The sequence below is a fragment of the Cervus elaphus genome, chromosome 28 (assembly GCF_910594005.1).
Source record: "Cervus elaphus chromosome 28, mCerEla1.1, whole genome shotgun sequence".
Lineage (NCBI taxonomy): Eukaryota > Metazoa > Chordata > Mammalia > Artiodactyla > Cervidae > Cervus > Cervus elaphus.
The window spans coordinates 29,157,556-29,183,029 of NC_057842.1; the positions used below are offsets into that span (position 1 = coordinate 29,157,556).

The 25,474-nt window shown below is 42.0% G+C and overlaps 1 protein-coding gene across 4 annotated transcripts in view; it reads right to left on the reverse strand.

Moving 5' to 3' along the window:
* Positions 1 to 772: 772 nt before the first annotated feature.
* NKAIN2 (sodium/potassium transporting ATPase interacting 2) overlaps positions 773 to 25,474 on the reverse strand; it is a 1,116,125-nt gene continuing 1,091,423 nt past the window's right edge. For 2 of the 4 annotated variants that reach the window (XM_043890316.1, XM_043890317.1), the window contains 2 exons: positions 7,495 to 7,576; positions 773 to 3,174 (listed from right to left, as the gene is read on the reverse strand). In XM_043890316.1, coding sequence (XP_043746251.1) covers positions 3,165 to 3,174; positions 7,495 to 7,576 — 92 coding nt within the window. In that variant the 3' untranslated portion in view covers positions 773 to 3,164. Of the gene's footprint in view, positions 3,175 to 6,788; positions 6,878 to 7,451; positions 7,577 to 25,474 lie in introns of all 4 variants that reach the window. The other 2 variants (XR_006338407.1, XM_043890318.1) reach the window with 2 other exon arrangements.

A 25,474-nucleotide genomic window follows, 5' to 3' on the forward strand; every position in this document is an offset into this window, starting at 1 on the left:
TACTTCCCCGCAGCGAACATACGTGAGAGCAGGCTTGACCATTCACAAGGCTCTCACCATGTGGCCCAGAAGCGAAATACTACAAGCTGATCTTCAGCTTTTTGGAATGCTGCCTCAAAGCCTTCCTTGTTTTCAAGCAGCTCTGGCATTTCGGCTTCTGGGGGCTACTGTGTGTCTGTGTGCTGTGAGAGGAAGGATATAACCCCAGCAGCCTGGAGTAGCCCAAGCCCTCAGCTCCTTGAGTACATGTGGTAAACCTCCAGCTGAAACTGTGACTCTGCTGTCAGAGTGCTAGGGGTTAGTCTTCTCACCTTGCCTGTCCTGTTTCAACATGTGCATTAAAATTGTCATCAAATCTTCATCATCAGAGGGGCAGGAAATGGGTACTTTATTTTATTTTAAAAAATTTGACATGTAAAAATGAAAAACCCTACCTATGTTAATGTAAGGGCTTTTAAATATAGTGCTCTATAATCCAGCTGTTAGCTGGATGCTAACTCTAAATTCCAAATAGAGGAGGGACAAAAAAAAAGTTCTCCAAATAAACAGCAAGTCTGTTCCAGAAGGGCTTGTAAAAGAACCCTTAGTGTCAGGAGATAATGAAAGTGCATGTTACCTGTGACTGAGCTGAAATGGTGCCAAGACCTGGCAATCCCTTCTTACTGCCACACGGTGTGGAATATCAGCCCTGCTTCCATGCCACTGGAATGGGGTTTCTCTGTCCGTGACATCATCAGATACACTTTGAGAAGGAACATGGACTTCCAGGGATGGCCCAGAAACTTGGTGGTTTTTCCATTTATTTTTAAAATGCAAATTACACTAGTAAGTCAAAAAAATCACTCTGTTAAAAATACATTCATAATTAACAAATGCAAAAGAAAGAAAGACACATCAGGATTGTAACTCTTGCCTTCTGAATATTAGGTTTATAACAAAAGCTCAGCCTAGAAAAATAGCATTCTTCACCGGATTTTGAGGAGGATACAGCTGTACACCTTAGATGTTTCTCCAGATAGAATCACACTACTGTGCTCCCTGTTCACTGATTCCTGTTTAGTAGTCAACAACTGGTTTTGAAAATTTTGGTGGTGATGATCATAGTGATTAGATGGTAACTTGGCTGCAACGTAAAGCAGGAATATGAGGGTTTTGTTCTCTGTGCATTTAAATCTCTATCCATATACATGTCTTAGAAGGGTGGAATCTCATCACAGCGTGAATGTACAGTGAAACCTCATGTTAATAGTCACATTAGAATAATTTCTGGCATGTGTAGTATTTCTATTTTAAGAATCAAAGGATGATACATTGGTAAATATTTTTCTCATACATTAAACATGCATGTCACTATAAAATCATCATATGAGGTTTCACTGACATATTTGTGACTGTATATTTTATGCATGTATATATGGACAAACATACAAACCACTGAGAAAATTCAAGCACAAGTGCTGGAACTATTTTTTTTGTAGTTTATGTTCTACTAGTAACCTTTGTTCCTTTGTTATCTTCAAATGCATATGTGTGTAGATCACAGACATCCATGCAGACACAGTAATGGGACTGGTTTATGTAGCTTTGGATGGGCTAACATTCAAAGTAGGTTAACCCAGTAACTGAAACTTCATAGAAACCAAGAGAAAAAGTTGCTCCATGCCAATTTATAACTTTTCAAGTCCAAATTTCACTGCATTTAAAGATGGTGTATTATTAATAGTCCTAAAAAATTGATTTTAGTGTCTCAGGTGGATCAAAAAGAAAATGACTCATCTGAGTTCCTGACAAGCCTGAGCTAATTATGTTTTTCACTAATGAAAATCAAATAATGCTTGAATATATAGAACAAAATTTCCTAGGAATTCAGAATATTCCATAAACACATTGACCTACTATTAAGTTTCCAAAGGCATCTTGTTGCCAACTACATTAACAGCACAGTTTTTCTGCCACAATAATACAGGAGGATTAAAATACACTCTAACACACAACAGATCCCCCAATTACCACAAAGAGATCTCAAATATTTCACCAAGGTAACTATTGTTTCCCCCCACCCACCCAAAAAATAATCTCGTACGCTCAAGTTAGGAAAAAAAGTTCACCTACCTAGGGGCTTCCATTTGAATTAGATATAAAAGAGTAAACATAGCTAATACATATTCAGTTGGCCTCTGTTGATAGAAATCCACAGCTGTTTCTGTGTTAGTAAAAGACATTTGTAGATACTTAAAAAAGCACCTAGAGTGCAATAAATAAAATCAGTGAGTTAAGCCATTTCTGTTCTCTGCTTCCCCGTAGATTAATGAGTTTAGTAGATTAATATGTTTTGCTTTGTCCCACCCAACCCCCTCAGAAGACCTTGTTGAAGAATTATAAAGATGACGATTATTACTTTGTTACTGTTACTTGTCTCTTTTTGGCCACCGTGGAGGCTCAATGGTAAAAGCACTTGGCTGACAGTTGGCAGTTTTCATACACAGACACACTGGAGCTGCTGAACTATGTAGTCCTGTTTCTTGACATGACACGCATACAGACTTGAACTCATTCGGAATTAACAGCAGTGTGTTAGCCTAAAGGAGGTGACTTGGGGATGTCTGCACTGAGGACTCTCAGGCGCACAACTTAGGTGGGTTAAGGCAAGTATGTACGGTACAGCCTTTAGGGCAAACACCTGCCACTTCAGACTTCGGCTACAAGGTCATCATGGCATGTTTGTGTGTGTGTTTTTGCAATTACATTGCCTACATAGCCCTGGTGCTATCAAGACATATGGAGGGCAGACCGTGCCCCGGATGACTTCGCAGCCGGCAGAGGCCGCCCGGCTGGGCTGTAGAGGAGTTAGTGACGGCCAGCAGAGGGCGCCAACGCGTTTCCTTGTGAACTTTGCAAAGCCCTGGGAGAAAGCAGCCTGCATTCAGGAAATCCACGAGGGGCGCGTCCTGCGTGTTTGTCTGTTTCAGATAGAAAGATGAGGCCAGGGAGAATTGGTGTGTGCCGGTGTGTGCGTGTGTGTCCCTCCCAGTGCATGTGGAGGCTTTATGTTTTGTTAGTATGTATTAAACTTCGTTGCTTCTTGCTCTTCAAAAAATGCAGGAGGCCACCGCAAAACAAGTTCTTTGAAAGGTCCAGGAGCTGATGTATTGAAGCCATTTGTGTTATTTTGACCTGAGAGAGAGAAAAAAAGATGTTTTTTAATCAAGGGTCAGAGCTCATACCCTTTTCTCACCTCTCTGAGCACAAGAGTAAACCTGCCCGCCCCCGCCCCCCCCCCAAAAAAAAGTCCAAAGCCCAAATTGTGCTTTAAATAGACAGTTTTCCTCCTCTCAACTTTTTCCTCAGTGCAACCTTTTAGATAGAGAGGCCAGCTATGGTAATTTAAAATCCATTTTCTGGGGGTAAATGAATATGTTTTGCTGTATAGTTAGGCTGCCAAAAAGAATGCAGTGGTTTCAAATGGTGGCCTGATCCTGCGTGGGATACTCCCACATTTATGCCGCAGGGAGCCCAATAGATCTGGACCTGCTTCCGCACATAGGTCAGTGGTAGTCAAAGCAGCTACACTGTTGGAAAATTAACCTGCAGACATCGGAATGTTAAGCGCAGCAACTTCATAGCTGTTATTGGTTTCAAAGAGTCCTCCAAACTGTAAGAGAAAAATTAATGAAAACTTTTCCCTTTTAGATGGATTATAGATAATCCAAAGAATTATACATCAAGAATATTGACCCAACCTAACTTTTTAAGAAGAAGACTGTTTATTCATTGACTGCAGAAGCTAAAACACAGCTATGAATGGAGGTCAGTTAGGGGCAGTGTTTCCAAAGCCTTGTCCAGGCTCTGAGCCACTGAAGATTTGCTGGGTATAGTGGAAACCCCACAGCTAAAATTGCGCATTGCTTTTAAGCATCTATTTTCCTTCTAAGGAATTGCTTTTATTTCCATTGCTATGTAATATCATGGGGGTGCTTGAACTGGCCCATGATGCTAAATTACTCTTACTTTCTGAGATTTGTTTATGGCAGGCTGACAGGAGAAGGTCCACTGCACTGGACAAAGACACGGGCAGGCTCAGGTCTCTGCCTCCCAGCAGGGAATGGAGTTTATGCGTGAATCGGTTTGTTTTTCCTGGGGTTTTAATAGGCAGTGACTCTCCAATGATTGTTTTTGAGGGCTACACAGTTGGAAAGCTCTTCATTCAACACCACATAATGTGAAACCAAAATGGAATATAAGGGAACGCACTAACAGGGGAGGATGCAGGCAGGTATGGAACTATGGCGGCTACGTTAGTGTGAGGAAGTAGAGATAAATGAATTTAAAACCAGGGAATGAAATGTCAGGGCAAACTCACAGTCCACATAAGAATTTGGAAAAAAACAAAACAAAACAAAACTAAGGGGTCAGGAAAACTGCCTGGTAACTGGGGCTGCATAACTCACAAGACATGTGACCTGGGTTTTTCTTTCCTTTCATCCAGTTTCCTCATCTGTAAAATAAAAGCTTAGTGTTCTAGTACTTGAGGTCTGCTCGGGGATGCTTTGTAGAAGTGATGGTAGTAGTATTTTGACTGGTGATTTGTTAAACATTTATTTCATGAGCAGTGGGACTTGAAGACTCTGATGTAATTTAACCATTTTCAGGCAGTAAGGGAAAAAAATAACATTTTTATTACTTTTGGTTTGCCACTAAAAGTATTTAATAAAATCATGAGACGTTTCTGTCTTCAAGGAATTTCATTCTGGACATTAAATTTGAAGAGTCCTCTCTTTAAAGAAAACAGAATTATAAATGCCTGGTTTGAAAGTATATTCTTGATTACATATAATTAGCATTCTTATGTTATTATCAGAGCTTATCCTTAAATAATGATTGTATCCAATTTATTATATTTTGATCATCTTTATTGATCATTCATACTGACCAGCACAGTGTAATGTTATGTGATAAAAATGTGTGATATTGTTAGAAGCAAGAAATTGCAGGACTTAAAGATGTTATGGTCTACTTTTAAGCACAAGCATATTGTTACATGTTACTGGGGCTGATAAGATGTGATACATTGTTTACTGAGGAAACCTTTTGGGAATGAAAATACAATGTATGTTAATTTGAGTTGATGAAGTCTTTTCATGAGTAATATTGGTTAACATAAGCCTTGTTCCTACAACTATTAAGTGTCTTGTATGTGACATGTCCTCTGTTGTAATTCTCTACAAGCATTGTTTTATATTAATTCAGAGCAGCTGTATGAAGCACATATGCTATTGTCTCTGTTTTGCAGTTGAGGAAACTTAGGCCCTGATGGGTCAGATGGTAAAGAATCTGCCTGCAGTGCAGAGACCCAGGTTTGATCCCTGGGTAGGGAAGATCCCCTGGAGAAGGGAATGGCAACCCACTCCAGTATTCTTCTCTAGAGAATTCCATGGACAGAGGAGCCTGGCTGGCTACAGTCCATGGGGTCACAAAGAGTTGGACATGACTGAGTGACTAACACTTTCATTTTCAGGCTTGGTGAGAATAAAGTTATTCAAATAAAGTTACAGGTCCAAGGTCATAAAGAATTGTATCGCATGCAGTCTGCCTTCCATAGCTCATCTTAACCACTGCCTCTTACTGCTTTGCTTTTAGTTTTTAATAGAACACTTTACACAAGGGTATATTATTGATATAATATCGAGAAGAATGGTAAAGAATATAAAGGATTTATTTCTTATTTAAGCTATCAAATCTTCTGGGAGGCTGGGAATCTTATGGTATAAAGAGAAATACAACTATATTATGGGGAAGGAGCAAAAAGAAATATCAAAGGAAAAAGATTTAGAAATGTTTCATAAAGGAAGCACATTTTAAGATACAATTTGAAGGAGAGTGGGATTTGAAAAGTGAAATTTGGGAAAAGACATTTGGTGTCAAGAGAATAGCATGGACAGCTGAAAAAAATACACGTCATGTTTGCGGATGGCAAGAGTTTCAGCTGGGCTGTTAAAAGTAGATAAGGGGAGACATCAGAGTATGTGTGCCCTCAGTAGAGGGTGAGATCAGGAAGCAGTTTGCAGCCATCGTAAAATGTGAAATCATTGCATTTTCCTGGTGTCTCCCAGCATTATCTGCACACAGTTGAGACTCAGAGGTTTTTAAGTTGAAGAGCAGAGACAATATTTCCATAAAATTTTAGGGCTGGGTCATAGTAGAACTGCAAGTTCTGGTATGGATTTTGGACTTTTTGTTTAGTAGGCAGTAAGGAGTTTTTTGATGGTTTTTGGGCAAAGGCCTAACACAATTGGACAACACAATTAATAAGAAGATTAAATTGACGGTTACATAGAAGAATGGGATAGGGGCTATAGAATAAAGAGACTGGAAAACTCAGCTAATGAATAGCTGAATTAGGGCAGTGGTTTTGGGAATGTAAAAGAGGGGTTGTGTGATATCCTGTTTACAGAAGGGATGCTTTGAATGACATATAGTATTGGCTGACTTCTGAACTTGATAAAGTCTGTTTTGTGAGTGGTTTTCTGAATGCTTTGGGGGAACTACAAGAGACACACACAAAATGCAGCGTGATGCACAGATCATTCCCTTTGTGAAAAGAAGCTTAAAAGGGGATGTATAAGGCTTACTTTAATCTCTCTGGAGGAGAAATACTCCCCCAAATGTGTTTATCATCCTACACACTAACAATATTAAAAGGTAAAATGACTGAATGGCGGAGGACAACGACAACAAACACGTATCTTCAAAGAGAGAAGCTCACGTTTTGAAACGAATTGGAATCTTACTTTCTATTTTGATCTTCGCTTGCAATTCAGCATATCACCTGATGCTGATATATAGAATTTGTTATCAGTTGTTATCCAAGGGAATTTGCCTAAACACAGATATAAAAATCAGGCTCCGATTGTATGTCTGCTCTCTTGAGTGCTAGAGTAAAGGGTCTGATAAGTTTAAGTCTTAATACCCTGGTTTCATTTTCACTTTTCACACCAGAAAAAAATGCTAAAGAGTATTATTACATCATTTATCATCCAAAAGAGAACACTTATACGTCTCATAGGGAGTGCTGGTGATAAGTATACCAGAACAACGCATGTGAACTATGACTGTACTGGGAAAATCGGGACATACAGCTTTTACATATAGTTACGTACAACTATCTACAATGTTACATCATCTTCAAAATAGGCAACTTTTGGGTAATTCAAGGAAATTATATATTATATTGACTTTTTAGCTATGTAGTTGACACACATGTAAGAATACTTTTAAAAGTAAATTTAGAGATGGCTTTCCTGATAAATTGTGTAAAACTTATGAACAAAACGTTATTAGAGCTATCTCAGTCAAAACAACATTAACAGAGGAGGAAGGATTGGAGGTAAGTCATGACTGAAGGACAGCCACATGCCACCTCTTTTGTGCGACAATAACGTTTGCCTAATCACCTTTTAGTATCCCAGAAGAACACTGCCAAAGTAAACCACTCACATGTACATCGGCTGCAGCTGTAAATGAGATGTCTTCTGAGGCCCCTGATAGCCGTAAGAGTCAAAGCCACCTATGAAATCAACTGGAAAGGGACAGTTGCTATAATTAGTCAACTTTTCAGAAGAGACACATACTCATGTTCAAGGTCTTACACAGATTACTAATATAAACCCTTTAATAATCTATTAAACCAGAAGTAGCTAATTGTGGAGACAAAAAGATAGTTCCTTCAAGGCAGTGATTCCCCCACCCCCAACTGTGAGATTCAGTTATTGCTTTACACGAATCTATTAGCTTGGGAGAAGAAATTATATACTCCTTTGAAGCAACCAAGACCTAATTGGAGCAATAAAATTCACTTGCACAATTAAGATGCTATATGTCTTTGTGGTTAGTGTGGAGATTTTCTGTAACACATTGCAAATGCTAAAAAAATGACGATAGCTCAAGTGCATGTATCTATCAGCAATTATTATTAGTAATAATATTATATCCTGATTGTCAGGTACAAGGTGCTGTGATGGAGGTCATGTAAATTAGCTCAGCACGGCTGTCCCTGCCATTACATGGCTCGTAATCTCAAAACAGAGTCAGAAATAAAGATATGGAAGAAATTCTAGCCAAGGATTCAGATGCATCAGATTTACATTTGGTGCAGACATATTATAGAACATACCTAGAACAGTCAAGTTCAAAGAGTCAGAAAGTACATTGATAGATGCCAGGGATGGCGGGGTGGGGTGGGGTGGGGAGGGGGGAATGGATGGGGAGTCCATGCTTAATGGGGACAGAGGTTCATTTTAGGAAGGTAAAAAATTCGGGAGATGGACGATCATGAGAGTTGCACAACAGTGTGAATGTCCTTAGTGCCACTGAACTGTACAGTTAAACATGGTGAAAATAGTATGTTTTATATTATGTGAATTTTACTGCATTATAAAAGCATTAAACATATTTATAAGCAAAAAAAGCCACATTTACATGCAATACACACCTAGATATTTGAGATACAATGAGATATAACAAGAGTTACTACGGTAGATTACATTATCAAAAATCGCTGCAACAAGATCTCCTGAATTCCGTATCTGCTTACAGTGTAATCTGGACACTCAGCCTGTCCTGTGGTTTGGGTCTTTATCCCTTCCTGTTGAACGTGGGTAGAACTTTGTGGCCATGTGGACCCACGGAGTGTGGTAGAAGTGACACTCCATGACTCCTAAGGCTAAATCAAAAAACTGTCACGCACTTCCTTCCCTTTGTTCTTCAGGGATGCTCTTTTGGAACACAGCCATCAGGCCCAAACTGGGAAGGGCAAACTAGCCCACGTGGAGAGATCAACAAAGGACCCTTGGATATGATTTTGGCGAACAGGGTGGCTGAGGTCCCAGCTGACGGTCAGCGTCAACACCCAGACACGTGCCTCCAAATGATCCCAGCCGCAAGCTGCTGAGTCAAGCCAGTGTTGGAGTCTCCCCAGCTGAGGCCTCTGACACTGAGGGTTACAGACCAGCTGTCCTCATGGTGCCTTGTCTGGATTCTTAGCCCACAGTCCCCGAGTGTAATCACTGTTGTCTTATACCACTACATTTTGCAAGCGATGGTAACTGTAACAGCACATATTCACACGAAGAGTGCTGTGAAAACCTTTTTTTGCTTTTGCTTTTTCATTCCTGGACCTGGAGGTCGTGTGGTGGGGCCAAAAGAGGCAGAACAACAAAAAGGCCGACAAGACAGATGACAGGAAGGAGAAAGAGAGGAACCTAGAAACTGAATTAAGATGTTTGAGGATATCTTTACTTTTTTCTAATACCTTATTCCTCTGGTTTAAGTTTGGCTAGTTTTTATTCTCTTTTTAATATCCTAAGTGTTACAGGTAGAAATTGGAACAAGTGACATAAAGTCCATGATGTCTGTTTAGTGGGAAAATCTTTTTATTTTTAAAAAACATTTTATTTTTTAGAGCAGTTTAGGTCCACAGCAAAGCTGAGAAGTACTGAGGGTCGTGCCCTACCCCGCCCCTGATACGTGCACGGCCTCCCCACTCTCAGCATCCCACACCAGCGGGGTGCGCTCGTTACAGCTGATGAACCTACCTTGACGCATCCTTATCACTCAAAGGCCAGAGTTTGCGTTGGGGTTCACTTTGGTTTTAAATTCTGTAGGTTTCGACAGATTTGTAATGACATGTATCCACAATTTTGATATCATACAGAGTAGTTTCACTGCCCTAAAAATCTTCTGTGTTCTGCCTTTTTAATCTCTGCATTGCATGCATGCTGAGTTGCTTCAGTCCTGTCTGACTCTTGGCGATTCAATGGACCGTAGCCAACCAGACTCCTCTGTCCATGGGATTCTCCAGGCAAGAATACTGGAACGGATTGCCATTTCCTTCTCCAGGGACTCTTCCCGACCCAGGGATCTTCCTGACCCAGGGTTCAAAGCCAGGTTTCCCACACTGCAGGCAGACTCTTCACCCTCTGAGCCACCCGGGAAGCCCTTTTAATCCCTCCCTCTCCCCTAAACTCTAGCACGCATTGATCTTTCTACTGTCTCCAGTAAATGTCATGCACTTCCCTTTGTTCTTCAGGGATGCTCCTGAAGAGCATCTCTTCAGGATGCTCTTGCTCTCTCATGCCCCAACTGGGAAGGCCAAACTAGCCCACATGCAGAGATCAACAAAGGACCCTTGGATATGATTTTGGCTAGCAGGGTGGCTGAGGTCCCAGATGACAGTCAGCATCAACACCCAGATAGGTATCTCCAAATGGTCCCAGCCCCAAGCTGTTGAGTCAACCTGCCTTTTCTAGAATGTCATATACCTGGACTCCTTTCGTTTCTAGCCTTTTCTGATTTATTTCTTTCAGTCAGTCGTATGCTTTGAAGGTGCCTCTATGTCCTCTTATGATTTAATCTCTCTCTCTCTCTTTTTTTTTTTTAACCATGAAAACCCTTTTACTGAGGCAGACTTTCTCTTTTGGAGTCAGACAACAACAGTCCTTCCTTATCCACAGAATACAGTTCAAGGTCCTTAATGGACTCTTGAACCATGAATAGTGTTGAACCCTGTATCTACACAATACATTGCTTTTTTTTTCTCCTGGTACCAATGGATAGGTAGCGTACACAGCATGAATATGCTAGCCAAAGTGCTGATTTATGTTATTGGAGGTACAGAGCAGGATGGTGTGAAATTGCATCACAGTACTCAGAATGGCTCAGAAGTTAACACTTAGGAATTGTTTATTCTGTTTAATTTTTTCAGGCTGCAGTTGACTGGAGGTAACTGAAACCATGATATGGAGGTCTAGAGTGTCATGAGAAGAACAGAGATCTGATGTTAGAAGGATCAGGATTCAAATACTGCTTTGACCACTTTCCAGCTGTGTGACCTTAGACAAATCACTTAACTTCTCTTACACAAGAATTATGACACTTATATTATTAGTGTGAGGATAAAATGAGGGGTGTAGAGCCCTGGGTGAGACTTGTGGTGTGGAAGAAGAAAACTAAAAACCCTTAAGAATTCAGGACTTTCTTTATAATTCTTCTAAACTGTGCAGTGTGGGAGAAAGGAAGTGTTTAATTTGGAACAACTATAGGACTATAGGGCTTCCCTGGTGGCTCGGATGGTAAAGAATCTGCCTTGATGCAGGAGACCTGGGTTCAATCCCTGGATTGGGAAGATCCCCTGGAGAAGGGAAAGGCTACCCACTGCAGTATTCTGGCCTGGAGAATTCCATGGACAGAAGAGCCTGCTGGGCTACAGTCCATGGGGTTGCAAAGGAGTCAGACATGACTTAGTGAGCAAATAACAGCAACTAGATGTTTGGCTTATAGCTCAAAATTTGTTGCTAGGAGGGTGTTGCTGCCTTTAACAGAACAAAAAGAATTGAGAGAAGGGAGTTTGTGTTTGGCTTCATTAGAAAATGTAGTATGTAAGTGGCATATATGAGCAGCAAAGACCAGAAAACATTTGGGAAATGGGAACTATAATTGTAATTGGTGGGAGACAAATTGGAGACTTGCTGGGACTGTAGAGGTGAATTTTCTTTTTCTTCATTCAGCTTTATTGTGTTTCATTGAAACCTATCTCCACCTGACATATTATGAATCTACTTTTTTTGTTGTTGATCTCAGCACGGTAATGCAAGCTGCATGATATTTACTGTTTATTACAGTGGCCCCAGAACCCGGAACAGTGTCTGGCTCATGGAAGCCATATTTACTGAATAAAGTCTTTAGGTTGTTTTGAAAAAAAAAAACCAGGTGATTTAAGCATGGAAGATGCTGGTAAAATTTCTAAGTGAAATTTAAGTGCATTTACCCTTTCTTCAGAAGGCCTTGAATGATAATTAAGAGACCTTTTATAGAAGATCTAGAATGTCAGTAATTGCTTGGATCCTGTGAGACAAAAGAAATCTTTTGGATATCAATGAAAGGAAGGCACCATTCTAGTTTCTTTGGTTGATATGAACGGAAGGAAGAAAGCTAGGACTTGCTTTAGCATCAACATAACTAGGGTGAGAGGGATCATCCATTGATAACTGCTATCAAATGTTGCAAAAATGTTGATAACTGGCAGAGAAAATATTGGTTTCTTTCTGGCAAGTTCATAGCATTCTAAATAGAGGTACATGACTGGGTAGAAGGTGACAGAATAAGAGGAAATTTGTACTTGTTTGGAGCAGTTTGCTTTTGGTTCTCTTGAAACAACTCAGGAATGTTATTTTCTTTGCAGTTGATTTTTTCTTTGCCTTAGTTTTCCTATCTGCAGTATGGGTGTGTTTTTATCTACTGACCTGTGGAGGCACAGGGATGCCCAGTTATTTTAAATTAGTAAAGTGCCATATCAGTTTAATAACTATGATTTGATAACATTAATAATAGTGGAATTTAGAAATTACCAAGTAAGAGAAAAATGCTTTTTGAAGGAATATTCTTCAATCAAATATGTCCCCTGTTGTGAGCTTCCCTTTTATTTAAACCTTTTAATCGTGAGCACTGAGCTCAGCCAACCTAACGCTGCTTTTTAAAAACACATGTTGGCAGGGTGGTATTGTAATATAAAATTGTACCTTGGTTATTCATGACAAAAGCCACTAGTCAACACACTCGTTTGGAGATAGAGCTGGAAAGTACCATGAGGGGGAAATTTTTAAAGGCAGCTCACAGAAAGCTAAGCCTAAATATTTGGAAGCACTCATTGAAAGATGTTAAAGAATTTCCATGGGCCTATGAAAATAGATTGTAAATCCATTATCTCTGCAGGTAAGGATTCCAAGGGTACTTATCTCCAGTGGCACAAAAGGAATTTCAGAGCATAACCATCCACAGTCCAAGTCCAAAAACCCCCTGTTCCTCCCACGCAGACTTACTTGGAGGCAGCAATTTGGCTTCTTCTGTGAGCTGGATGCACTCAGTCTGGATGTACATCTCTGAGTGGACGTGAAACTATTTTTTATTTTTTCTGATTAGGAAAGCAGAGTCCTTTGTAGGTAGGGGTGCTTTATGCCACCGTTGCCCGAAAAGTCACTAAAGCGTGATACTAGAGAGAGCTTCCAGCAGGTGAAACATGTATTGAATGAAATGAGACTTATTAGCTAAATCACAGCAGATGCTTCACTTCCTAACCTTGTTCAGAAAATAACCTTTCCTCAGGGTCTTAGGGTTGTGTTTTCCATGTTTCTCTCTTAGTTGTATCACAGTCAGATCTTCAGTGTTTTAACTCGGTAGACACATTTAAGTATATGAAAAATACAAATGAAATATTTCTTTAGAGATCATTTGAGTAACTACTTTAAGCTGTTGGTTCTAAAAACTTAATGAAAATGCAATACACATTTCCACTTGATAAACTGTTTTGTCTTTTCACTTTTGCCTATTTTTGCTGATTCTCAGTGTGGCCAGTACCTTAGGTGAAATTTGAAGAAACACATGTTGGTTTTCTGCTGAGGGTCTTGCTGTTGAATCATCTTCTAATAGTCTAATGCCACCACTGGCTGCATCACAGGGAAAGTGTGAAGTAGTGGAAAGACTGAGGGCTTGGGGGTCAGAAGACCTGGGCTCAGCCATGCCTTCCCTTCTTACTACCATTGTACCCACAAGCAGGTCACGACTGCTCTGAGCCTGACTTTCTTCCTCTGTGAAGTGGAGAGAAAACAATTCCAACTTCACAGGGTTACAACTAGATGCACATATTTTATGGATACACTGCAGGTAGATTTGGGGTCTCATCTCTTTTAGCAAGGGATTTATACAAAAAGAATGATTCAAACTCTGCTTTATATGTTTAGTTTCTTTACTGAAAGGATGAGAGTTTTTCAGGCCAGGAAAGTAGATGGAGATAAGTAAGGGTCAGAGAAGAGAACTTGGTGTTAGAATTTACTGGAAGTTTATGTGGAATGATGTAAGTGTGTAAGTCATCGGAAGAAGCTGAGGTAGGTTTATGGAAACCCTTCACATGTTCACTTGGTTGGTTATCTATAGTCTGGCAAGTGATAGTAGTAACCCATGTGACATATTGTAGAAAACAAGGAAAGACATTGTATATATTAAAAAAAAAAAACTACCTAGAACTGGGTTTCCATTTTTCAAATATTTTTGGAAATCACCTTGTATCTTATTCTAAAGGATGGAGAGAGGCTGGACCTGACTCGGTTTGTGGTCTGTGAGGCTTTGACCCATGAGTAGGGAAAAGGAAATTTCGAGTGGAGTGAGTGAGAGTGAAGACTCCAAGAGCTTGTCTCCTGGATTGGGCTGAAGGAATGAGGCCAGGGCTAGGTAGAAGCATAGCTTTGGAGAAGAAAGGCTTAACCATTCCTCTCAGATGTGGGCGGGGTTTCAAGAAGACATGGCTCAGATGGTAAAGAATCTCCCTGTAATGCAGGAGACCTGGGTTCGATCCCTGGGTTGGGAAGATGTCCTGGAGAAGGAAATGGCAACCCACTCCAGTATTCTTGCCTGGAGAATCCCATGGATGGAGGAGCCCCGAGGGCTACAGTCCGTAAGACCACAAAGAGCCGGACACAACTGAGTGACCAGCACTTTCACTTCTCTAGGAGACAGAAGGATAATTGCTGGTATGGAGACCCCTCGAGGTTCAGAGGGGAAATGGGACGAGTTGATGTCTGGTAGCTGTGGTTTTCCTCGGGTTTGGGTACGAGGCGTAAGGTACTTGGAAGGGTTTGAAGCAGGTCGCATGGTGACTGGGTCACCATGGGGGAGAGGAGTGAGAACTGTGCTGGGAAGAGGGAGCCCCCAGGTGGGCTTAGGGGCTCTCCCCAGCTGTTGTGCGGCAGCCAGCCCTGGATTAGAAGTAGAGACACTGCATCTGAGCTGCATCGGGCAAGGATATTGGAAATCCACGCCTGATGGAGGAGAACGCAAGGACGGAAACCAAGGGTGACTGTAAGAGCATCACTGTTCTTGTGCATCCGGGAGTGAGATGATGAGTAGAAAGAAACAAAACTTCCAATGGAGGGAAGCTCCTAGATAAAGATGAAGACAGAGTCCTCCAGGAGGGAGGCAGGAGAACAAAGGAGTAAAACGGGGAGTTTACAGTCAGGCAGGGAGTGTTGGAACTGGTGATTTTTAGAGACGCCTTCTTCCTCCACAGTGAAGGTGATCCAAATGAGTCTCCTTGGTGAAGGGAACTACGGGGGTAGGTGGTGAAGTGAGTCGTGACAAAGGTGGTTAAGTGAGACGGTCAAGAAACTGTATAGCTAGAGTCAGAAAACTGTGTATTCAGATAGTTTTAATACTTTGATTTGATAGATTTAATACTTTGAATAGATGTGGAATCACGTGCAGAGTGGGATAAAATGACCTTTGTTTTCAAGGTTGCTGGCGTCACTTTGTGCTGTGGCATTTGGGTGGATTAGATACACCGGTCTCTGTTTTGTTCTTCCCTTAGAGAATGGCTTTCAATTATATCTGACGTGTCTTTCAGTCGGAATTGGAGAGAGCAGTTATTACAAGCTCTAGGCAAGCTAGTTAGACATGATTGGCTATGTCTTCACAGCTGACATCTGGGATATATTTAGAAGGCACAGCCCACTTAAATGCAGGTTTTAATTAGGGTGTGGGACATTGATGTATCCATATTTAGGGAAATGAAAAATAAAGCATGAATGCTAAAATCCTTAGGAGAGAACTGTTTCTCCCCTTGTACTTTTTTGTTACACAATTTTTGCATTATTTTTCAGCCTCCAGAAAGGAGGGCTAAACCTAAATTAATCATCTTTATAGAACAATGATAGCAGTCTCAGGTATGAGGATGTTCAGTGGTCACTCTAATAATACTCTAGGTATTTGGGATAGGTGAAACTAGATTTTCCATGTGGGGTTCATTAAAAACACATAAGATGATTCCTGTGTGAATTATGGTGTCCATTTGGTCAATAGGGGTGAAAAAGTTATCCTTTTAAGAAAAGGCACATCTATTTCTGTTAAGTTCTGCACATCCCTCTGATGTATCCTTTAGGTTTCAGTGGGGATGTCATTTCTTCAGGGAAGAATTTCCTAGTCCTCTTAACTGGATGAGGTACCACTGGGGTAAGTCCTCCCATCCCCATTCTCCTTATCTGAACACTCATCGTACTTTGGTGTGTTTCCTCGTGTGAATCGTGTGCTGGGTTGTAGGCATCATGGAGGCAAAGACAGCGTCTGTTTCACCCCTAGTGACTAACGCACAGCCTCCCACGTGGAGCGGCTACTCGACAAACGTGTCAGAAGAAACTGTGTCTGGTTTCCTGGTGAAGTGATGTATAAAATATACCTGGCCCAGGGCGGCAAGTTCGGCTCCCAGCACCGCCTCTAAATGATGGCCCTGGAGCAAGTCCTTCCTTTCCTCAGCTGTAAAATCAGGGGATTAAAGCAGGTGATTGCTAATATTGTTCAGTGCGCTATGAACTGCACGATTCCATCTTTGTGGGATTGTTTTACATACTGATAATAGCAGTAGAGCATTTAAAATGAACTAACCTGTGAAGACATCACGAGTGGGAAAAATTGGTGTGAAGGAGTTGTTCCCCCTCTGGCTGTTGCTGCTGTTATGCCTCAATTTTACTGAGCAAGTTTCTAAGGAGATGAACTGAGGAATAGGGTCTGCTGGAACCTGAGACTCGAGACATGACCGTTCCCACTTGGGGAACAGAGTGATGGAAAAAAGTGGGAGCTGGGAGAGAAAAATAGGGTGGACGGGCTTGGAGCCCACAGAAGTGCTGTCGTCCCCTTTCAGTTTATTTCCGTGATGAAGGTATATGGATGAGTGACTGTGCATCCCTTTGCCTCTGTGCTCTTGGGAATTCCTTTCGCATCAACTCCATTAGTTACAAAGGCAGCAATCCATATCCAGTTTTCTTTTTGTGTCAGGATTGTTCATGTATAAACCAGGATTCTTTGTGGGAAACATTTGCAATTAATCCCCTAAACAAACAAACAAACAAAAAATGCAAATCTCGCTCTGCCCTAAGGCAGCCCTGCTGACTCCGAGGCCAGACCGCCATCTATTATACACAGAAATGAATTGAAATTCCCACTTTGGGCCTAACCTAATTTTCCAGTGATAATAGGCATGGATTCCCAGAAGCACTCTACGCCTCTTGATAGTAACATCCTCATTTCCTTTCCTGGTAAATGTTTTAAATAAAGGTTTTAGCACCAAAGGAAATTAACCTTTAAATTAATTGTAATTATGAAATGCCATCACTGATTTTTGTCTTCAGCCTAATTACTTTCTATTATTTAAACAAACCTCACCTCCTGTGAGTTTTAAGTTTGTTTCTCCTTCACTCCCTGCCACACAATGCCAACCCATCCACGTGGAGGACTGCCTGACTCTCTGCTGCCTCGTTTAAATGTCACGCAGGATTGAGGGTTTGCCCTGTGCTGCTTATTTACAAGGCGCTCTTTAACTGCTCTGCGTAAGGCAGCTCTGCTCAGATGTTTTTGTTCCGCATACCTGGTGGCCGTCTTGTCTTTAGAGAGGCAGTGCTTTTAGTCCTCCTGCTGTTAAGAAGGAGATAGCCAAGCCTGGCCTTCTATTCCTATTAGATGCCGTTGCCACTGGTAAAGCAAAACTGGTCCTAATGAATTTGGCAGCTGCCAGCATCCTTTATCAAAAGACTAACTTTGAATGTACCATCTTCTTTCTCGGCACGTCTCAGCGTTGGAGGGCTCTTAGACGTCTGTTTCCTGTGCCAGCTCTTTGTCTTGTTCTCATTTGTTCTTTCAAGACAGGACTAAAGGATCCCATCTACTTTATTTGTGAGCATGTATGTTGGCGCTGAAAGCATCCTATTTTTTTGCCACTTAACTGCTTTCCTTCTCATGTCATTATCAATGTGAGTAAAGAGAGAGATGGTGAGGAAACGGGTACAGAACACGTGTTAGTGGATGGGAAGGGGCAAAATAATCACAATTGGGAGATGTTTCTTTTAATCCTTTCTGTAAATATCACCACTTCTGCTGCCTTTCACAAGCACTGGCTTTCTTTTCCAATGAGGCGGATTAAAACAACTTGGATATTATTTATCTACTGCATCATGTTGGTTTTCTGCATCACATACCTCCTCTATTACACCCCAATTAAAGTGCCTCCCTTGCTGGTCTGAATATTGTTACCTCAACACTGACTCTTTACAAACTTGGGCCTGATTGCTTCGAATCAATAAAGGGTAGAGAATGAATCGGTTTCTTCCCCGTATTTTTGACTTGGGAACCTGTGTGCGTGCTCATTCACTCAGTTGTGTCCGTGTCTGACTCCCTGCGACCCTGTGGAACGTAGCCTGCCAGGTGCCTCTGTCCATGGAATTTCCCAGGCAAGAATATTGGATATTGGAGTGGTTTGCCATTTCCTTCTCCAGGGGATCTTCTTGACCCAGGGATGCAACTGGTGTTTCCTGCGTCTCCTGCGTTGGCAGACAGATTCTTTACCGCTGAGCCACCGGGGATTCCCTTGGGAACATTAGATTTCTTTAAGGATGATCCTAGTATGCATGTATATGTGTGTGTGTTTGTGTATAAAAAGCTATGAAGTTTAATGGAGTAGCCGCTAAGAGAAGAGGGAGAAAATGAGAAGAAGTTGTTAAAGAAGACTCAACTTGGACCTGAATTTTCGTTGTTCAGTCGCCCGTCATGTCCGACTCTGTGGCCTCACGGACAGCAGCACGCCAGGCCTCCCTGTTCCTCAGCATCTCCCAGAGTTTGCCCAAGTTCATGTTCATTGCATTGGTGATGCCATCCAGCCATCTCATTCTCTGATGCCCTCTTCTCCTTCTGCCCTCAATCTTTCCCAGCATCAGGGACTTTTCCAGTGAGTTGGCTGTTCGCGTCAGGTGACCAAAATACTGCAGCTTCACCTTCAGCTTCAGTCCTTCCACTGAGTATTTGGGGTTGATTTCTCTTAAGATTGGCTGGTTTGATCTCCTTGCTGCCCAAGGGACTCTCAGGAGTTTTCTCCAGCACCGCAGTTTGAAGGCATCAATTCTTTGGTGCTCTTTGACATTCTGCCTTCTTTACAGTCCAGCTCTCACAACCATACATGGCCACTGGGAAGACTATATAGTCTTGACCACATGGACCTTTGTCGGCAGAGTAATGTCTCTACTTTTCAACCCAGTGTCTAGGTTTGTCATAGCTTTCCTGCTGAGAAGCAATTGTCTTCTGATTTCATTGTGCAGTCACCATCTGCAGCGATTTTAGAGACCAAGAAGAGGAAATCTGTCACTACTTCCACTTTTCCCCCTATTTGTCATGAATTAATGGGTCTAGATGCCATGATCTTAGTTTTTTAATATTTAGTTTTAAGCTGGCTCATGAACTCTCCTCCTTCACCCTCATCGAGAGGCCGTTAGTTCCTCTTCGCTTTCTGCCTAGAGTGGTATTGTCTGCATATCGGAGGCTGTTGATGTTTCCTGTCTTGATTCCAGCTTGTAACTCCTCCAGCCCGGCATTTCTCATGATGTGCTCAGCGTATAGGTTAAATAAACACGGTGACAGCAGATGGTCCTGTCGTTCTCCTTTATCAATCCTGAATGATCAGTTGTTCCATACTGGGTTCTAACTGCTGCTTCTTGACCCACATACAGGTTTCTCAGGAGACAGCTAAGACGGTCTGGTATTCTCATCTCTTTAGGAGTTTTCCACAGTTTGTCATGATCCACAAGTCAAAGGCTTTAGCATAGTTGATGATACAGAGGTAGATATTTATCTGGAATTCCCTTGCTTTCTCTGTGATCCAGTGAATGTTGGCAATTTGATCTCTGGTTCCTCTGCCTTTTTTAAACCCAGCTTTAAGCCAGGTTTGGACTTCCAAACGCAGTCTGGAAGTTCTTGGTTTGTGAAACGCTGAAGCCTAGCATGCAAGATTTTAAGCATGACCTTACTAGCATGGGAGATGAGTGCAATTGTCTGATGGTTAGCACATTCTTTAGTTCTGCTCTTCTTGGGAATTGGACCTGAATATCCAAATTTCAAAATAAAGCGCTTGTGTTTTCTCTTCCGTGACCACAAGAGGGAGCAATTTAACAGCTGGCTGATAAGACCAGTACTCATTTCGGGAGACTTAATGTAAAAATTGTCTCACAGTTAGGGAGGGCTGCTGTCACCGACAGGAGCTCACATTGTTACTGACAGACGCACATGTGTATGGATTTGTTTCAGGTGTTGATCATCTGGTCTGCCTTTTGTTTTTACTTATGGCAGCTTATCTCCCCCCCACCCCGCCACCCCAGCTTTCTTCCATTTGTAGAAAATGAGGAAAGTTGCTTTATTATTCATTATTCTTTTGCTTAGAATAAACTGGGGTCTACCAAAGTGTCACATTTCTTCGGAGTTTCCATATAGTCCAGGAGATGTTAGTGGAGAGCTAATTGGTTGATTCGTTTATTTCCTATATACTTATTGAGGGATAGGTTAGATGCTGAGGCTATAGCAGTGGTCAAGATAGGTGTGGTCCGCAGTGACATCCCCGAACACTGTCTTCCCCTGAGGGAGTCAGTATGTCCTGTGTGATGTCAGAAGTTCACTGATAATGCTCGGTGACCTTGGGGAAGTTGTTTAATCTTTATGGGTCTATAAAATTAAAGTGTTGAAATAGAGCAGTAGGCAGTAGTTTTCATCATTTCGAACTCTGCAGTGTTCTTAGCTCATAAGAAGTCTGAAGCCAAATCAGGAGTTGTAAAATTTAACAAATGCAGCGCTCCTGCTCTGGAAGGTTGGGGAAGGAGCAAAGTGACAGCTTCTACTCTGGCCCCTCTGTGGCTCTGCAGAGCACTAGCTAGAGGTTAGTAGCATCCGAAGTCTGGGGCTCCAGACCCTAATAATGAGTGATTCTGTTCAGAGATGAGGAGAGAGGCGACACATTTTGGTTTTGTGGTAGGCAGGCAGATATGAACAAGATTACTTCAGTCAGTCACCTTTAGAATTGCAAAACAAATGTTGTAAAGAAAACAATAATATACTTTGATTTGACTGTTTGAGTATGATATTTATGAAGTAAAATAGGCAAATCATTCTCATAACTCTACCCGTCAACCTGGCACTCAGGAACTTCGCACCTTTTTTGAACTGCTAATTGCCTACCCCTTGGGTTACATTTGGTGAATGATTTATAAATAATAAGAAAGAAAGCTGAGGTTACCAAGCAGAATGTATAAAATGGCCCTGACAACCAGATAGAGAGACAGAAAAAGATAGGAAGAAAGGAGACATATGCCCAAATGTTAACTGAGAACCAGAATTTGAAATTGTGAAATCATTCTTTCTTTTTCTTTCATCTGTAGGTTCTCTACATTCTGCAGTAACTTACACCTCTTTATAAACAGAAAGAACCAATTTTTTTTTAATGGATGAGTACTCCTCCCTTGCCACCTCTACCCACCCTCAGAGGTGGGAGAGCGTGTCCTTGTGCTCAAAGAACAGTATCCCAACTCAGGGATCCTGTCAAACTAGAAAAATGATCAAAGCATGCAGAACAGAGTTCAATACACAGAAGTGTAGGCCAGCAGGCTTTAGAAGAAAAATCAAACAAAAATAACAGAAAATTATTAGCCTCAGAGAAGTGAATAATTTCCTGTGGTTTGCTTTTCAAATGAAAGGTTCCATAAATTGATTATGACTTTTATCCCAAGGCCAGTTTGTTTTGGAGAATTCAGGACAGGATTTTATGCATCTGTGCTTGGTTGGTAGGTTCATGCACATGTGTATTTACAAGTTTAAATATCTAGAATTAATTTTTTAATATTTTTTCAAAATAAGCCCCCTTAGGATATTTAAAAATGGCATTCTGCATATTTTCCCGGATGATTTGAATATTTAATAACATTTGCAAACACATCGAATCTCTTTTAGAAAAGATAGTGAGTACTTAGAAAAATGTCGCCTTCCCAGGTGGCGCTAGTGGTAAAGAACCCGCCTGTCAAAGCAAGAGACGGAAGAGACGCAGGTTTGCTCCCTGGGTCAGGAAGATTCCCCTGGAGGAGGAAATGGCAACCTCTCCAGTATTCTTGCCTGGAGAATCCCGTGGACAGAGGATTCTGGCAGGCTACAGTCCACGGGGTCACAAAGAGTCAAACACGACTGAAGTGACTTAGCACGCACTTAGAAAAATGGATCCATTTTCCAGAGGACTGATGTTTTAGTTCTAGTTTAACTATTAAGGCAAAGGTTTAGAAGAACACATAATAAAAATTTAGAAATCATGTTGGCTTTTTTTTTTTTCTCTCCTATTGTGGATCAGTGATATTTTCCACAGCTGTATGTTTTCCTTTTAATTGTCACATCTAGCAGCACTAACATAACAGATAAGTTCTTAGTTCTATCATTGTAAGTGGACATCGGACTCTGGTGCAGAGAAGCTGAAGATTAAGGGAGAGAAGAGTTACAAGTATAATAAAAGGCACCAGACCAGAAGTCTCGGAACCTTTGATTTCTTTCACAGAATATTGTCAAAGAGAATGAGAGAGGCATGGAAAACACTGGAGGTTGTAAGGAAAACAGCCTGGTTGGCAACACATGATAAAGTGAAGAGCCCAACCCCAGAGACAGCCCAGTGAGGGGCGACCACTCCCCTGGAGAAAAGAATTTTCTCCTAAGACATACCGCTGCCTTTTCACGAACAAATGTAGGAAAGTCTGTTGTGATGGTTGCCCCAGGCAGGTAAGGTTCAAGCGTCAGGTCCCAGGTTTCTGGCCAGGAGCTTCTCCTCTGAAGGCAGAGCGCCCCTACCCCAGGCAGGAGACACCGACCAGAACCCCTGCCTGCTGGCGGGCAGCCGGGGCGGGGAGGCCGCCGTCACCGCCTGGGGCCTCTGACCCCCGGGCCTTTGAGGCGCGGTGAGCCGAAGCTCGCCCCACTCTCTTCCCAGTGGGCGTTTTCAAACCGCCCACAGCCTCATGCTGTGTGCCTCTGTGTGTGTGTGTGTGTTTAATCTTTAGATATGGGATGTTCGGGACTGAATGGTGTCCCCTTCCAGATGTATCTTTTAAAGGCCTAACCCCCTAGGTGATTGTATTTGGAGAGGGGCCTTCAAAGAGGTAATTAAGGTGAGAAAGGTCCCTGGCGGGCTACCGTAGGTCACAAAAAGTCGGACAGGACCCAGCGACTATCACATCACAAGGTTAAAAAGGCCGTAAGGATGTGTGGCCCTCATTTGATAAAGCTGGTGCCCTTAAAGCATAGGAAGAGCCCTGGGCATATTCACAGACAGAGAAAAGGGGGCATCTGGGAACGATGCAAGAATTCAGCCTTCTGCCAGCCTAGGAGAGAGTGAATTCAGCCTTCTGCAAGCCAAGGAGAGAGCCTTCAGGGCAAACCAACCCTGCCAACACCTTGGTCTTGGACTTCTAGCCTCCAGAGCTGTGAGAAGGTAGGTATCTGCTGGTTGAGCTGCCCGGTCTGTTACATTTTTGTCACTGCAGCCCTAGGGGGCTGGTCCACCGGGGCGGAAGTGCCACATCTTCCTATTTGAAAGCTCTGCCCCAGGGCGGTCGTCATCCCTGGCAGGCTCAGCAGATGGCGGTGGTGTCCTGTGAGTTGGCACCGCCAGCCGGCCTGCCAGGCTTGGGCTCCAACGCAGATCGCTGAAGGGTCAGAGATGTCAGCTTCAAGGCCTCGGGTTCTCATTGGGGAAAATAACAACAACTTTGCATTAAAGTATCTAGATAAATATTTATCAAACTGGCCTCCAGAGAAGTGCATAAGATACCGTTTAAAAGGAGAAATAAGGAAGAGCATCTTCGGTGTTCGGTGTGCCTGCAGTGATTCCCTTTAGTTCAGCGATGGTTCATTCTATTTTGTGGAGTCTTGAGGCTTTGGTCATGGAGCCTGGACCCTCACCGTAGCTCCCTAGACGTTGGTCCTTCTGAGGCTCTCTGGCTGCAATTGCTGTTGAGCCTCAGATATTAAAACTGAGGACAGACTGGTCAGTATCCGCCTGATGTCATGGATACTTCAGTCTCCCAGGTGCATGATTAGGCTCTTACCTGTACAGTCCAGTCCCAGCACCAGCTACAGAACCCAAACTGTCCTCTGTTCCTTGCGAGACCCTTAGGAATCGCTCCCATCAGGGTGTTTCATTGCAAATCCCCCATAGCAGGTAAGGACAGTCACACACAGATCCCTTCTCTCTTTGTATATTCATTACAGTTGCCTCATATCTCAGGACTTCCAGTGTTTGTGTGTGTGTGTGTATATGTGGGTATTTTACCTTCATCAAGCCAGAATATTTTTAAAGGCTCCAAGTCATTTTCTTTATAACTACCAAAAAATGAGATAGAAATTGCAACCTTTTTTTGCCCTTGAGCATTGGAAGATATGCGATCAAGATAATGATAATGCATGGGAAATATCAATCTAAAGCATTTTACTCAACAAATACCCATAGTTGTGTGTGAGTGACCACAAGTAAACAAACCTAACTGGACAGAGAACTGGCCCAAATCAGCGTCCTCTTCCAGGTTGTTCAGTGGTCCCACGAATGTCCAAGATAAACATGAGACTACTTGAATATAAAACAAAGTAGTTTATATCTTACTCACTAAGCAAAAAGACCACAAGTAGAAAAATTATCTATGATAAGGCTGCTTGCATTTTGGATTAATATAGGCACTTAAGTTGAGTGAAGTATGTCAGAAAGAAAAACAAATATTGTGTACTAATGATATGTGGAATCTAGAAAAATGGTTCTGATGAACCTGTTTGCAAGGGGGGAATAGAGACACAGGCAGAATGAATGGGTGGACGCAGTGGGGGTATGCGTTGGGAGATGGGATTTATGTATGTTCGATGCCATGTGTAAAACAGACAGCTGGTGGGAACCTACTGTATAGACAGCTCAGCTCGATGCTGTGTGGTGACCCATGTGGGTGGGATGTGGGGGGAGTCAGTCCACACACACACACACACACACACACACACACAGCTGATTCACTTCATTGTGCAGCAGAAACTAATACAACATTTAAAGCAATTATATTCCAATAAAAAAAAAAGAAGTTGTGAATTGTCTAAATAAGGAGCTGTGGTCAAAATATATATAAAGAATAAGCATTATGAAAAAGCTTTTCAGATGTTTTAAAGATACGCATTGTCTTCCAAAAGATACTTGTAACTTCACATCCCCTTGCATTTATATGGCTTTGACCAAAACTTGACTTGGGGACGAATTCCCTAAAAGAGTTCCCTGGGATTCCTGTTCTAGTTTCCTCAACTGACATTTCCATCTACCTGTTCACTCATGTCAGAAACACAGAAATCCATCAATCTCTTTTTAGCCCATCATTGAGTATTATCTTTATGTTTAATAACATACGTATCCTTTCCCTCTCCATCACTGGTCTTAGGCCAGACCCTCATCTTCTCACCTCAGTCCTTGTCACGGTGTCCTAATTTGTCTCCCTTTCCTTAATCTTGATGCACCCATCCAAGTCTTTCCTTCATATGTTTTGCAAAGTGCATTTCTGATTATGCTATTCTC